This window comes from Panthera leo, chromosome F3, assembly GCF_018350215.1.
Source record: "Panthera leo isolate Ple1 chromosome F3, P.leo_Ple1_pat1.1, whole genome shotgun sequence".
In the NCBI taxonomy this organism is placed as follows: domain Eukaryota; kingdom Metazoa; phylum Chordata; class Mammalia; order Carnivora; family Felidae; genus Panthera; species Panthera leo.
In genome coordinates, this window is record NC_056696.1 from 24664189 (window position 1) to 24680166 (window position 15978).

Below are 15978 nucleotides of genomic sequence, written 5' to 3' on the forward strand. Positions count from 1 at the left end.
ATATATATTTATTTATAAAAGTGGATAATTTTGCATTTCAGTCTCAAATAGGTCAAAGAGAATCAGTGAAACATTCATCCTTTTCATGTCAAACTCATCTCCGATTTCCCCCACGATGCCTGTCATAGTGCCTTCCACACCAGAGGTACTCAATAAATAGCTGTGGACTTCGCCAATGATCCTCTAACACTGGATGGTCGCTGCAATCACCACGGCCTGTTCTCAGCCCCGCTCCGCCTTTGGCGAGCAAGGGGCCATTGGTCCCTCGCTTCAGAGGGTGATTTTGCTGTGCCTATTGCTCCAGCAGCCCCGTTTAGCTGTCCTGGGCAATGTCAAGCTGGTCCGGCTACGCAATTTCACTTGTTCTTCCATGGAGTTCTTTTTGCGTAAAATGAAGTCAAAGTTCACTTGGCTGTTCATGGCATAAAAGACATTGGCTGAGTCTGGGATCACTAGTTCTAAAGGAGAGAAGGAGAGAGAAGGCAGTCAGCTGGTGTAGGTCAGCCCAAGCACTGACAGTGGCAGAGGGGGGGGGATTTTGTCTGGCCACAAAGCAAGGACCATTGGTCCTTTGTCCTTGGAATGTGAACTGAACCAAACAATGACAACCACCCCCAAAATCAGTTCCAACCACTCCTCAATCCCAATTTCAAATTGAACTAAATGTTCAAATGCAGAATATTTTAGCTAGAAAAAAGTGCAGTAGAAAACAAAGGCGAAGAGACGTTAAATGACACTCCCAGGATCACAGCTGGTCAACAGCAGAACTGGGCTAGAACCCAGGTATCCTTCCTCCCATCGTCCATTTTACTACTCCAGCATGCAACTTTTCTGAGACTGAGAGAATCCAATGACACAGGGGAGAAAAAAAAAAAAATCTACAGCATTTTCCAGAACCTTCTACTTGGAATATTGAAATATTTTTTGAAGTAATCCCAAATCAAACCAGTTGAATACTAAACAGCATCTATATAAGATAGAGTACATCTGTAAACATTTAAACTGTTGTCTACTTCAATGATTCCCAAACAGACAGCTGCAATTTCTGAACAGGGACTATTCTAAGTATCATATGAAATTATCAAGCAAAGTTACTTTAATTTGTTTATATTTTTATTTTTTTATTTAAACAAATTTTTTTAATGTTTATTTTTGAGAGACAGAGAGACAAAGACAGAGTGTGAGCCAGGGAGGGGCAGAGAGAGAGGGAGACACAGGATCCGAAGCAGGCTCCAGGCTCTGAGCTGTCAGCACAGAGCCCGATGCGGGGCTCGAACTCACAAACCGCGAGATCATGACCTGACCCAAAGTCAGATGCTTCACCGACTGAGCAACCCAGGCGACCCAAATTCATTTATATTTTTAGAAGAAGATATATACTATTTAGCACTCAGGGGTAATGGGTATCTAAAAAAACAAACGGGAATAAAAGAGGTAAAATGGGCAATAGTATTGGGGAGGCCATCACCAGAGGCATCTGATTGCAGAATGGATGCAGTCAAGCTTATGTTAACTTCAAACACCGAAATTTTATAGTGAGACCTATGCGATCAGGTTCTCAGTGACTCTAGTACATTTTGCACAAATGTCCCCATATTCCCGGGTCAGTAATAATTCACCTCACAACTACGGATCACTTAGCATACCTCCAAAAGTACTTTGGGGCACATATTTCTTGTCACCCTGATAACCGTCCTGTGACGTATGAAGAATTAGTAGGGTACTGCCTCCTTTTCACCAATTAAGAACCAAGGCCCGAGGAGGTCAAGCAGCCCCCCGAAGACCACACAAGTGGTGGACAAAACTGGGCCCAGGATTCCTGGTTCTTCAAACCAACTGGTCTCACCTTAGCCTTGGTTCGTGGGCAACATGGTAAAACTCAAGAGATCACCTTGTAGGCTTAGAATTTTAACTGTAACCACATTAAAAGATATAATTGACAAGGGTTTGCCCCACAACTTAGGGGTCCGCTGGATGACTGAGAAAACTCCCAAGAGGTAATTGAAAAAGAATTTTCTCAGAGGCTATATACTTCATCTCTAGGAAAAAGTACTACTCTAATTTCAGCCACTCTTCTCGGGGCCCAAGATACAGCCTAGAGGATTTGCTGGTCAAATGGAGTGTGAACAGCTGCTCCCTTCTCATATTCCCAACTTTTAAAATTCTTCTTTACGCTATACTTGGGGAACAAGTGTGAATTGGGGGCACCTCGGTGGCTCAGTCGGTTGAGCATCCGACTTTGGCTCAGGTCACGATGCCATGGTTTCTGAAATCGAGCCGCGCATCAGGATCTGTGCTGACAGCTGGGAGCCTGGAGCCGTCTTGGGATTCTGTCTCCCTCTCTCTCTGCCCCTCCCCCATTCATGCTCGCTCTCTCTCTCTCTCTCTCTCTCTCTGTCTCACAAATAAATAAACATTAAAAAAAAATGTGTGAATTGGTTAGTGTTGGGTCTGCCAGTAGATAGGGTTAATTTCAGTCAATAACCACACTTGGAAAGAGACTTCTTATGACTGAGTTTCTCCGATGTGACAGAGTACAGACAACTTACCTACCAGCTTATTGTCTCCTCTCAACAAATACAACCCCAATTCAAACTGGCAAATAGATACATTCAGGGTAAGTATTTGCCCCCAGTTTTCCTAAAAGGAATTTCTGCCAACAATGGGTTCCTAGACATACTGAAGTATTTCACAGATCACCAGTTCTTTGCCTCAGTAAGTGTGAGATAAAGAGCCTTCAGATTCTGGAGTTAGAAGCTTTTGCTACTTGAACATCAATCATGAATAAAGGTAAACTGAAAAGAGGAGCACCTGGGTGGCTCAGTTCCAACACCCACTCAGGTCACAACCATGCAGTTCATGAGTTCGAGCTCCACATCTGGCTCTGTGCTGACCGCTCAGAGCCTGGCGCCTGCTTCAGATTCTGTGTCTCCCTCTCTCTCTGCCCATCCCCCACTTGTGCTCTCTCTCTCTCTCTCTCTCTCTCTCTCAAAAAGCATCAAAAATCTTTTAATAAAAAAAGATTAAAAGATAAACTGAAAGATAAACCTATAAGCCTCCCATGCATGATTAACTGAAATGAGAAATTATTTCAAGGACCGCTACATTACAGGTTCATATACAACTTGAACACACATTATTGGGTAAAGGAGGTGCGTGACCATATCAAAGACCCAATAGGCCCCACCGCCCCTCACCTTCTGACACAGGGAGAGACCTCTTCCAAGAAGAATGCTTGATAAAAAGTTTATAGAGCATGCAGCGGCACCTGGGTGGCTCAGTTGTTAACGTTTCAGCTCAGGTCATAATCTCATGGTTTGTGAGTTCAAGCCTCGTGTCAGGCTCCGACTAACAGCATGGAGTCTCATGGGAATTCTCTCTCCTCCTCTCTGCCCCTCCCCCCTTCTCTCTCTCAAAATAAATAAGTAAACTTAAAAAAAAAAGTTTATAGAGAATGGGCATGAGAATGCACAGCAAAACTGTGGGCAAAACAGGGTTGTTGCGGGGGCGGCTTGAGATGCTTCAGTCTACAAGTGAGGTGACGTCAGGGTTCCCCACACAATTAAAAACCCCTATTTGATTCCATTAAAAAACCCCACCATATTCATTCTCTGACTTCTACACGGGTAACCTGCCACGAGAAGCGACGTGTGCCCACCTTTGTCCTCCGAGATGACCTGTACCAGCTCGTACTCCTCCGCTGGGTCCGAGTCCAGGTTGTGCTTCAGCATCGCCCTCTGGATCACGGCGGGGGTCTTATCCTGGCTCGTCAACTGAAAAGACAATGGATGGGTTTCTAAGTATTCGGCTTCACGAGAGCCCTCTTGACCCTCTTATTCTTGCTGCCTTGTGTCTTCCTGGGGGTAATGGCCCAGTGGAATGAGAACAGGACCAGGAGCCAGAAGCCCTGGGTTCTAGTTCCGGCCCCACCCTTAGTAGCCAAATGATGATGGGCCACTTACTCTCGCCATCACCTACTCCCTCAGTCAAGTGTCTTCCCTTAGTAAAACAGAACATGTTCCTTGCCTATCTCGTCCACGCTGGTTGAGGTTCCAGTGGGGGGCAGGGTGGAATAGGAGGGTACTGTGCAAAACGCATAGCATTTTTGGTTCTGGGCTAAAATCATCCTTACCTGTTGAGCTACTGCTATGGCACCAGGTTACAACCTGGAGGTTACAAATGACCGCAGTTCTGCACAAGGATCATTTCAAAAAGCACAAGAGACTCCATGACCCAGCAATTTCACATGATCTCACATGATCTCCCAGATCACGCCATGATCTCAGCAATCTAGGTATTGACCAGGAGAAATGAAAACCTATGTCTACAAAAGGACTTCTACACAAGTGTTCATAGCAGATTCACACCCGTAATAGCCCCCAGCTGGAATCAACCTGAACCGCCCTTGACAGGAGAGAACAGGGGAATGGACAGAGAGATTATAGTATATTTCTGCTAGAACACAACTTAGCAGTTATAAACTAAGAACTGACACATGCAACAATGTGGATGAATCTCAAAAGCATCATGTTGCGCAAAAAAAACCCAAACAAACAAAAAGCAAAAAAAAAAAAACTAGACACAAAAGATTACGTGGTACAGGAGACAATTCTTTGAAAAACAGGCAAAACTAATCTATGGCTTTAGAAAATTAACAATAACGAACCTTAACCTTCACTAGGGTTAAGAAGGGGAACTGATTGGAAGGGACACAAGGGAATTTTGGTGGGGGGATGAAAAATGTTCTTTATCTAGATTTGGGGTGATGGTTATACAGATACAGGTAACTATTAAAACCCGAAGAACTGAACACTTAAGATCTGTGTATGTAATTGCACGTAAATTAGACTTCAATAAAAATCAGCTCCTAGGTGTTCAAAAATAATAAATCTACCATTTTTTAAGCCCAAGTAAAGCTTCTCCTCACCCCCAATTCTGACTTTCTCCCCTTTATCTCTGCACTTCAGCCAACTATTGGCAGGGTACTTGGCGCAAGAGGAAAAGAGGTCTGACTTTTGTAACATCCCTTGAGTGATTTCTTTACATCAGAAAGAATGCACACACACACACACACACACACACACACACACACACCACACAAATTATTGTTACTTAAAAATAAAAGCTGTTCTCACCAGGAGGTAAGAGGAGAGACAGCCAGTCAATCAATCAACCAATCAATTTAAAAAAATAAAAGAAGAAGAAGACAACTGATTTCCTCCAGGAAACTGTCTCTGAGAACTTGGAGATGGCAGGGCCTAGATGTCTCCCTCTGGTCCCGAAACAGCAGCTGGTACTTGTGATTCAATAAACAACATGCATTATAATGGGGTGCTTGTAAGCGACAAAGACCCTGTTCATTTGTCTATTACCAAAACATCCAGCATACTCCTTTACAAGGGAGAAATAGATGCACACAAAATTCTAAAAGCGGAAATATGTGTTTTGATAGCCTAAAAAAAATACTCCCACAGTTGGATAGAACTGGACCAGAAGCATGAAGTTAAAGAGAAAGGATCCCACTTTAACTGGGGGGTTGGGGTGGGGGGGAGAGTGGTGGATGTGGGGCTAAGGTGATTAACATTGGGTTAAGTTGTCAACTTTAAACCTACCTAAGGAGAGAGCCAGGCTATCCTTATTTTCTTGACCTTAAACTTCCCCAAGTGTGTCCACATGAGGATGGGATACGGCCAAGAGCTTTCCATGAGTGTTTATTACTCTGTCCCATCCAATGTACTGAGTGGAGTGAAGGGTCACAATCAGTATCAACAGCTCAGTCATGCAGCCTTTGGTTGACATACTGAACCAGCCCTGTCCAGTAGATCTACATAATCTAGCAGACATATTAAAACAAGTGTTTCAAAAGGGAAATTAATTTTAATAACATACTTTATTTAATCCCTCACATCCAAAGTATGATTTCAGTATATAATCCATACAAAAATTACTAATGAGAAATTCTTTCTTTCTTTTGTACTAAATCTTCAAAATCTGGTATATATTTTACACTCACAGTACATCTCCATTTGGACTATTCCCATTTTAAATGCTCAATCACCACATGTGGCTTGTGTACTAAATGGCACAGTATTGAATGACACTAGCGTGTCACCTTCATGTACCTTAAATAGAGAATGCAAAGAATTCCCTGTGCCTCTTCCCTGAGGTTAGCTTCCAGTACCACAGGTTTGTTTGGACTATTTTTGAAAGAAAAGACTCCTGCAGCATGTAATCTTTTGTGTCTGGTTTCTTTAATGCAATGTGGCATTTTAGAGATCCATCCACGTGGTTGCATGTGTGTCGCTTCTTAGCTTTTACTTCAGAGTCACTGCAGAGTTTCGAGGGGGGACTTCTCTGTCAGCACGTATAAGAGAAGCCATGTGAAGAAGCCACACTGAAAATACGATACTAACACTGATGGCATGGCTTCTCGGTGGTTCTTTCACCATTCTCTCTCCCACTTGAGTTCTGTCTCCTCCTGCCCTCACTCCCTGTGTGACCCTGTCCACCCCGTGGGCTGGACGACTCCCAGAACCAGCCTGGCACCAGCCCAGGTTTCTGCCCATCTTCTAGACAACGTCAGCTGGATGTCCTACTGACCCCTCCAGTGTAAGCATTCCCCAAACCCTCCTCCTCCTCCAGTAGCTTGCATCTCACTTGGTAGGACCACCAACCACCAAGCTGCCTGGACAGCCTTTAGTTTTCCCTCTTCCTCATCCCCTCCAATGGTAACCCAAAGCTGATGACTAAACTAATGGATTCTATAATTCTACCTCGTAAAATTCTTTCAAAAATCCACATGGTCTCCAGCCACATGACTGTCGTTCAAGCCCTCATCATCTTCTACATGGAATATGACAGCAGCTTCCTAACTCACTTCCTCACCTCCCACTACCCCCCACCAGAGCACTGTCTCCACAATGTCAGCTACTTTTCCAGTGAACAAATCTGATTGCTACTTAAAAGCCTTCAATGAGATGCTACTGCCTGTAGGACACAAACTCCCTCATGAGGGCTGGAGGCCCTTTACGACCTGGTCTGACCTCTATTAGAGAATGTGGTAGATGTTGAATACTGCTTTATGATCTCCCTTTTGATCATAAGGTCCTCAAAGACAGAAACACCTCACTCGTCTCCCCATCCACAAAGCCTGGCCCCGTGACAAGCACACATCCAACGTTCAAGAAATCTTTTGTTGATTCTATGACTGCTTTAGGAAAGTTTTTCCTTGGAATGTTAGAAGACAGCATACAGATCATGTTCAGAGCTGAGCTCATGAGCACTCCGTGTGCCCTCCAAGAAGGCAGGTGATAAAGATGGGAGATGGGACCCACTGCAAATGACAGCCTGCTCTTCAGTGCATGAAGTGGCCTATAAACGAAGAAGTCACTTCCGGGAAATACACACCCAAGGTCATTACCAGGAGACACCTGTATGTATTCCAAAAGCCTGCCATTAATTCAAGACAGTTTTGAGAGTATGTCAGAAACACAATTTTTACAAGAGGCTCAAAAAGGTCTGTCTCATTTAATTTACAGAGTTCCTTGTGGACTCAAACTGTATTTTCAGCTTGATCATTCACTTTACTAAGTTTGATTCCACATGACTAAAGGAGAAAGATTTGCCACCACGGAGCACACGGCTGAGAATGCATGGGAATTCATTATAAATCCAGACATGTGGTTCCACGGGAAGACTTCCTAGAAGGCATGCAGGAGTGGCATCTTCCCTGGGATACAGTCATTCAGTTGTCCAAATTGAGAGTTTTGAAAAAAGTGACACTGACCGGGATAAGTTTTAGCAATTTTTAAGATGTGAAAACTCTATTTTATGGCCACTGCTGGTATGTACATTTTTATATAAATATATTACTGGTGCATACGCAGGGAGATTTTGGTACATACTCATTTTGGGCAGATGCCTACATGATGCTAATATTGTACACACTTAGGGGTGTCGGTCCGAGGGCCTTACCATGATGCTCTTGTACATGTTGCCATTGTTGTCCTCTATACTGATGCGGATTATGCAGGTGTCTTCATTCTGTTGGTTGTAAATGGGAGGCAGCACTGTCGAGGTAATGGATGTCACAGAGACGGAGCGCTTGTGGATTTTGGGGTTGTTGTTGCAGGATGGAGGGGAGGAGAGGGGGTTTATTAAGGACGACATCCCTGAGGAAGTTGTGTCCATGGAATGGATAGAGGAACATGATGAGGAAGACTCAGAGAGCTGGAAGAGTAAACACACCCCAGAAGAACACAGATTAGAACCTTGGCCAATGGCGCGCTTCACAATCTTCAAAGCAGAGGTAGATGCTGAGATGAATAAACTTCAATTACTTCCTCCACAACAGCTCACAGCACACACACACACATCTTGTCACTGGGGTAAGTATCCTGTTGGCAGATGCCTATCAGTGACTCAGTACTTGCCCCCTACATCCAGGTGAGGACGGATGCAAGGCAGTTCTCAAAATTCCCGTTTGCAGCTGCTTTTAAGGAAGTGACCAGCAGATGGCAGCAAATACCAGAAACTAGAGGCAACATGGCCTCCAGCAGGAAGTCAGAAGCTTAACAAGGGCTGGAGGAAAGCCTTACTTACCAACAGCTTATCCAGTCCCATTGCCCTGAGTGGGAATGCTGCCTAACACGCCCACCACGATCTGTTTTCTATCACAGATTTTGTAGCAGGAGAGAAAGGTCTATACTTGTCGAAGTTTCTAAGATAAGGACCACAGATTCTACAGCTCTGCGTGGAACATTAGGCCCCTAGAGATCACCGGGCCCCAGTCGCTTTCTGCTGTGAGGAACCTTAATCCAGAGAGAAAAGTACTGGCAGCACCATCATGACATACTCCCCAGTTACCTGACTCCCAAGACGAGGTTCACACGGCAAGCATATAGCCAAGGCCCAGTCTAAAGCTGATGAAAACGTGGTAAATGAACATAGTATAGCACTACCTCGGTGATGTTTAGCACTGTGATGTGATGAGTTTGCATATATCTTATCTCACGTGGCTCTCCCAACTATCTTGTGAACAAAATGCAGAGCATTATAAAGATAAGGGAAAAAAGATTCAGAGAGGGAACACAGCCTATGAGAAGCTCCATTACTTTCTACTTTTCTACTTTCTACTTTTAAGGAATGAGATGCTTTTCCAATTAACTACAGTTACCATAAACTATGCAAGACTAATTACCAAAGAAACAGGATGCCCAAATTCATTAGGTTGTGTTAAAAAACAAAACAAAAAAAAACCCTAAATTGAATCATTTTAAATATCAATTCTTATTGTGGAAAATTACAAATAATTTCTCAGAATGAGTTAAGCTAAATTGTTATATATATTATATAACAAATATTTCAGAAGTCATTTAAAAAATAAGTAACCTACTTATGTCTTTTCTACCTGTCTACTTTTCCAAGGAAAAAGCATACAGAAACTTAGCATTCTGATTATCTAGCATCCAAGTAAAATGGGGTTTATCCCAGTTTATTTCCTAAGGACTTCGTCTTCCTATAGCGTAAATTTACATTAAATTCTACTATATGATTAGTTTAATTAGAGCCAGCAAGCTGATTTGACAACTCGGATATGTAGAAGTCTAACTGTGGCTCTATAATATGGTTTAGTAACATTTTTTGTCTATTTTCCCAAGTGAATCAACTTTGTGACTCAGTGTGAGGGCGAACTGATGGTGCATAATTTCAACAGCATCACTTTGCTTGAAGGTGCACCACACACAGTAGCCAAGAGGGTCCACTGTCCAGTTACTAGTTCAATTTTTTCACCTCCCTTTTCCTCTGTATAAATCCCCTTTCTTTCTGTTAGACTTTCCATAATTTTAATGACACTTAGGATTAAGATAAAGCTTTGAAGACGCCTGAGTTGCAGAAGCTCTAAACGGACCACCTGATGACGCCCCTAAGGTCTTGCTGAGAATTTGCTCTGAGGAGCAAGTGTGAAAATAAATGTTTAAAAACCATGATTGGGGGATGAAGTGACAGGAATGCTAAGTACACTTCACTGAACAGAGCAATCTCATAGAGCGCCACTGTGGAAGGCACGCGGGACACCTGAGGCTCAGGATCCAGAGTAGGGAGTGGCTGTGGAGGTCATCCAGGACCCGCTATGCAGGGAGCGGGGGCACCAAGGCCTTTCCAGGTGACATTCAAGGATACTACAGCCCAGCATGTGCGTGCATCCAAGTCAATGATTCAGCTTTAAACCGACAGAAATTCGTGCCTCTGAGGGCGGTTAACCTGAAGAATAAAAATTCCTGACTTGTGCAAGAAATTAAAGCACCCGTGTGATAAGAGAGGAGTCAAGGGGTGTGCAAATGATACACACTTGGGCTGGCTACTGTGTAGTTTTAAGAGGGATGATCTGGACCTTCGCACATGTCCAGTGCACCAACAGGCATAAAGGTGATTCCACCCCCTTCCTGGACAGCGTGTGATATACCTCTATTGTCATTTGTATGATGTCCACCATCAGGAATGGGGCCACAAAGAATTAGAACGTGTCTAAAGGTGAAGAATGATACTTCACTCCAGATTTTGACAACTTCAAAGCTGTATCTCAAGCCATGGAGAATGATTACATCTCCGGTTTCAAAAATATGCATGGGAAAATGGAGAACAGACTCAAAGGTGTTTCCAGAGCTTTTCCTTCAATATCCAGAGGATGTGCCTCTGGATTTCAACATAGAAAGGTAAGATCCAGCTGGGGCAGCACCTGAGACATCTCAGCCTGATGAGTCCTGAGTATGATGTCCGTCCTAGATCGGCTACACTGTGACAAGGTCACTTGAGGGTTCCTCTACTGCTGTTGTTGTTGACAACACAATGTGAAACTGCACACTGATCCTCTTATAGAATGGCAGAAAAAAAACAAAATGGGGGGATTCTTACCAACACTCTACCTCACTTGCTTACGCTTAAGCTAAGGGGCTAACAGTCACTTACACAGCAAGTCTGGCTGGCCAAAAATCTCCCCCAAATGGTGCAAATGCTAGCCACATCACAGTTGATGTTTCTGATTCAAACTTCTTCACCAACAGATTAAAGCAGGTGTGTACAGAAGATTACGACAAATCTTGTTCTTATCGTTGTTGTTGCTATTTTTATTTCTTTATGAAGCCATGGAAAATGGAAACTCTATGGGAATTCTTTTATCACCTCTCAAAGTATACAATGGTAGATTGTATACTTGCTACCAATTCCTTACGCCCCTCTGAATCCATGTCCTTTGCCCTGTGACTCCACAGTTCCTCCCATTAGAAGGAGTCCCCTGCCTCACTTATTTATGTGAGATTTGGCCACATGATTTGCTTTGGGCAATAAAATGTTGGTATTATGACCAAAGTAAAGGCTTGATACATACCTATGGGGCTGGACTTGCTCTCTTGCTCATTTGTCTTAGCTTACTAACAATATGCCCCGGATAGCCTCATTATGCCAAGAAGAATGAGAGGAGCAGACCTGGACCAAACCCATGACCTAGGGCCAAGCCCAATGCACATCAACCAACCAGCAGATACATGACAGAGAATAAATGGCTGTTGTTTTAAGTACTGAGTTTTGGAGCGGTTTGCTATGTAACATTATTGCGGTAAAAGCATGGCAAAGACAAAGTATGACACCAAGAGACAAGGCTGACACATCTCTGTCTCTTGACTTTGTGCTCCTTCTAAGAAAATCCTCTGAGTCCTAAATAAAGTATACCTCATGTTACAGGCCACAGTCCTTCAGTCACCTTTGGATCCAAGACAATATTTCAAAGGCCAGATGAATACACCAATATGCTCACTATTTTTGGACCAGTTTCTATGAGAAATGGGTCCCTAGATTGAACTCTACTTTGACAGCTCCTATAAACATGAATTTCAAACTACTGTACAGTGATACACTTGAAAACAGACATTCTCGTGTGGCAACCACTAAACTACGTCAGGTGTCTACATTAGGACTTATGGGAAAGGAATGAGGGAATACCTTTTTTTGAGGCTCATCCGGTGTGTCCATGGGGGTGATAGAGCCCTCCTCGGCCTCTGAGTGGTTTGACTCGCAGGACGACACGCTGACAGAGTCCATGCTTTCACCAGAGCTCCCACTGGCAGTGGACTTGGGCTGCTCTTTGGTGGGAGTGCTACTGGTAATCATGTCCGACCCCAGAAAGAGTCTGCAGAACACATAAGGCCAGGCAGTTGTTTACAAATATGGAATCCATGATTTAGCAATAGTTTGTGCTAATTAACCCCTTAATTGTTTTGCCAATCTTGCATGCCCTGGCATGACTGGAAAACATTTCCTATAAAGTGTCTAATAGATCACAGTAAACATCTCATCTGAATAGGTCATTTCCAACCTCAAAGAACACACAGATTGCTTAGCTGAATGAGAGGCCATATTAATCTGAGGTCTTTCACTTTTCCAAAGAAGACATCCAGATGGCCAACAGACACATGAAAAGATGCCTGATGTCACTCCTCATCAGAGAAATACAAATCAAAACCACACCGAGATACCACCTCACGCCAGTCAGAGTGGCTAAAATGAACAAATCAGGAGACTGTAGATGCTGGCGAGGATGTGGAGAAACAGGAACCCTCGTGCACTGTTGGTGGGAATGCAAACTGGTGCAGCTGCTCTGGAAAACAGTGAGGAAGTTCCTCAAAAAATTAAAAATAGGTCTACCCTATGACCCAGCAATAGCACTGCTAGGAATTTACCCAAGGAATACAAGAGTGCTGATGCATAGGGGCACTTGTACCACAATGTTTACAGCAGTACTTTCAACAATAGCCAAATTATGGAAAGAGCCTAAATGTCCATCAACTGATGAATGAATAAAAACTCTTTTTAAAGTTGAGCTTGCAATACAGTAAGGAAAATCCCTACAGGCCAGAAATGAATAGGGAACTGAAAACCAGAAGTATGTGAGCTAACTCTGCAGCTGCTCTGGGTGGGGAGCGGGAGGTACCAATCTGGGGGAGCTAGGGACATGGGTTTTAACACATATACAGACCCAAAGATGAGGGCCTCTGTTTATATAAGGTGGGGAGATGAAATTGAAATCCCTTATAGAGCCAAGACCCTCAAAGAGCTATACCCTTAGTAAAAAGATGGGCTAGAAAAATGTCTTCCTACTGGCACGGGAAGACAACAAGGAAGCTTATCGTCTTGGCCTGAGCTTGGGTGAAAGAAAAATGTCTCCCCTAAAATCATGTGTTATCTTGGCCAGCACCTCACTCAACTTTGCTACCTATGCTATACTTTGCTACCTATACTTCTGTGCAAACCAGAATTAAAAAACATTTCTGGAAGAATACATCTTCAACCCAGGATGTAGAGGATTTTCTGTTAAAGATGAGCTCATAATACAACATTACAAAAACATACAAGGAAATATCCCACCCAAAGGGAGTCAACAAACATTAGACTCTTGAGAACTTCAGATACAAGAACTGACAGAAAGAAACTAATAATTTATTCATTCATTTGACAAATGTTTGAGTGTCTACCACAGACCAGGCTATAAAATATGTTTAAAATATTACAGACAGAAGAAAAAAGGTTGAAAACAGGAGAGAAGAACAGGACATCCTGACAAAAGAACAGGAAGACAATTTGAAAAAAAATTCGCTTCTAGACTAAAAAATTCAGTGATTTAAAATAAAAACTCGGTGGAAGGATTAAATAACTGTTTAAGAGAAGCACTGAAAACAAGATGACAGATCTGAAGAAAATGTTAAGAAATCAGCATCAAAATATAAAGACATGGAAAATAAGAAAGGTTAAAAGATGGAGACCGGAATAAGAAATGTTGACGTGTGTAAGAAGAATTCCAAGAGAAGACAATGAAGAGAATGGAAGAGTGACTTTATCTGAAGAGATGGTGGGTGAGAAGATTCCAGAACTAATGAACTGCATGAATCTTTAGATCCAGGAACTACATCTTGAATAGAATAAATAAGACTCAATCCTCACTTAAACTTTCTAATGGTATATCAAAGACAAAAGAAGTTCTTAAAAGCAATGGCGGCGGGGGGGGGGGGGGGGGGTGGGGAGGGGATGGGCATAATACAAAGGAATGGTAAATAGATAGCAGACATCTCAAAAGCAAACAGCAGAAGTGAGAAGACCTGGAATACTGTCTTCAAAGTGCTGAGTGAAAATAACGGTCGCCCTTGAATTCCATACCCAGCTAACAGAATTCTGAGAGTGAGCACAAAATAAAGACTTTCTCAGACAAAGACGGAGAGGGTTCACATTAACAGACAACATGAAAAAGAGTAAAAGGAGGGAAGGGTAAGACGCAAGAAGGAAAGGCATGTAAAGAAACTAGCAAATGCAGCCAAGCCCAACAAGCACTGACTGGACAAAATAACAAGAGTAGAACCACTGAGCCTGATTTTTCATTAAATATTTCAGGAATTATAAGCTCAAATTCCAAGACCTGAAGCATGTCTTTGTTCTGTCTCATCTCTGACCCACCACCTCTTGCCCCATTTTCCATGTCACTTCCTTTCTTGGACTTCCAAGCCTTACTGGGGCTCCAGGGGAAAGCACTAAACTCTGACCACAATTTTCAGGGGAAAAAGCAATGCCACTGTCGTACACCCCTGTGATTACGAGGTAGACCTTTGAAGGCTGTGGACTAGTGGTCCGCAGCCCGTCATCTGAGACTCTAGCTTTGAACGACACTGTTCAAAGACTAAAGGTTCTTCCATTTGCACAATTCCATGAGGTCATTTCTGCTTTACAAAGGGTAATTCTAGCTCAATACTAGGCATCTCTGACCTTCAGAGCAAGCACACCTTCCCTTATGGCTTCAAAATTCTTTCCAACCTCTTTGGAAAATGTATCATTAAATGTGGGGAGAGCAAAGAGTACATTTTCCACATTTTAAAAATGCTAAGATCATAAAATATTTTGGAAATCGATGGCATAGAATCACCCTTATACGTACAAGAAATACAAAGGGTGACCATGTGGCCTGTTTTATTCATGATAAATGTTCAAACTCAGATACCGAAGGTTTTAACTCAAGCATCTTGGCAAGATTTCACCAAGGAGAGAATGTACTCCGTGTCTACCACACTTCATGCACGGCACTGCACCCTCACAGTCCTCTTACATGAAACTTTAGATTTTCATGAAACTATCTCTGCAGAGTTTCTGCATGTGTCAGACTTGATGCAAAGAGAGGACCCCGGGGTGCTAGAGCACCCGGCACAGTAAATATGGATAGCTGGGTTGGAGAGAAGTAGTGGGAAGCAGTTATATCAAAATGCATCTACAGTGGCTACTGCCTGAGGACAGGGAAGGAAAAGCAAGGGGGTAAAGGCATTAGCACTTAGGGCTACCTGGGGTGCCTGGGTGGCTCAGTCAGTTAAGTGTCTGACATCAGCTCAGGTCATGATCTCACGGTTCATGAGTTCAAGCCCTGCATCGGGCTCTCTGCTGTCTACATGGAGCCTGCTTCAGATCCTCTGTCCCCCTCTCTCTATGCCTCTCCTCTGTTCATTATCTCTCTGTGTGTCTCAACATAAATGAATAAACTTCCAAAACAGAAAATAAAAAAAGGACTAGATGTACCTGTGCAGACCTCTGACTGCCATAGCAGGTCCAGAAATTTCCAATTATTTCTCATGCAGAAGACCATCAAGATGCCTGGCACCCCTGGCCTCACCTCCTGAGGAGTCTGATTCCCTGTGTAGGTGTCCATCTTACCAACTGACAAGGCTTGGTCAGGTCCTCGGGTTACCTCACGAGAGAGTTCATTCTCCTCCAGGATTGTAGCCATGAAAAGATAGCAAGACGCTATGGAAACTCACAGGGGACAACCCACGAGCTCAGAAATCTGGTGTTCAGGAGGGCCAGGGGAGGCATCTGGACAGAGGTTTGGCAAGATATCAAGACTACCTTCAAAATGCTTTCAATAAAATCACATGTCCCAGTGTAATCTTCAGA

At 43.2% G+C, this 15978-nt stretch overlaps 1 protein-coding gene across 5 annotated transcripts in view; it reads right to left on the reverse strand.

Moving 5' to 3' along the window:
• Positions 1-15978, reverse strand: part of RGL1 (ral guanine nucleotide dissociation stimulator like 1) — a 254758-nt gene continuing 238780 nt past the window's right edge. For all 5 annotated transcript variants that reach the window (XM_042924546.1, XM_042924547.1, XM_042924550.1 and 2 more), the window contains 4 exons: positions 11998-12184; positions 7975-8229; positions 3659-3773; positions 1-458 (listed from right to left, as the gene is read on the reverse strand). In XM_042924546.1, the coding sequence (XP_042780480.1) occupies positions 271-458; positions 3659-3773; positions 7975-8229; positions 11998-12184 (745 nt within the window). In that variant the 3' untranslated portion in view covers positions 1-270. The remainder of the gene's footprint in view (positions 459-3658; positions 3774-7974; positions 8230-11997; positions 12185-15978) is intronic.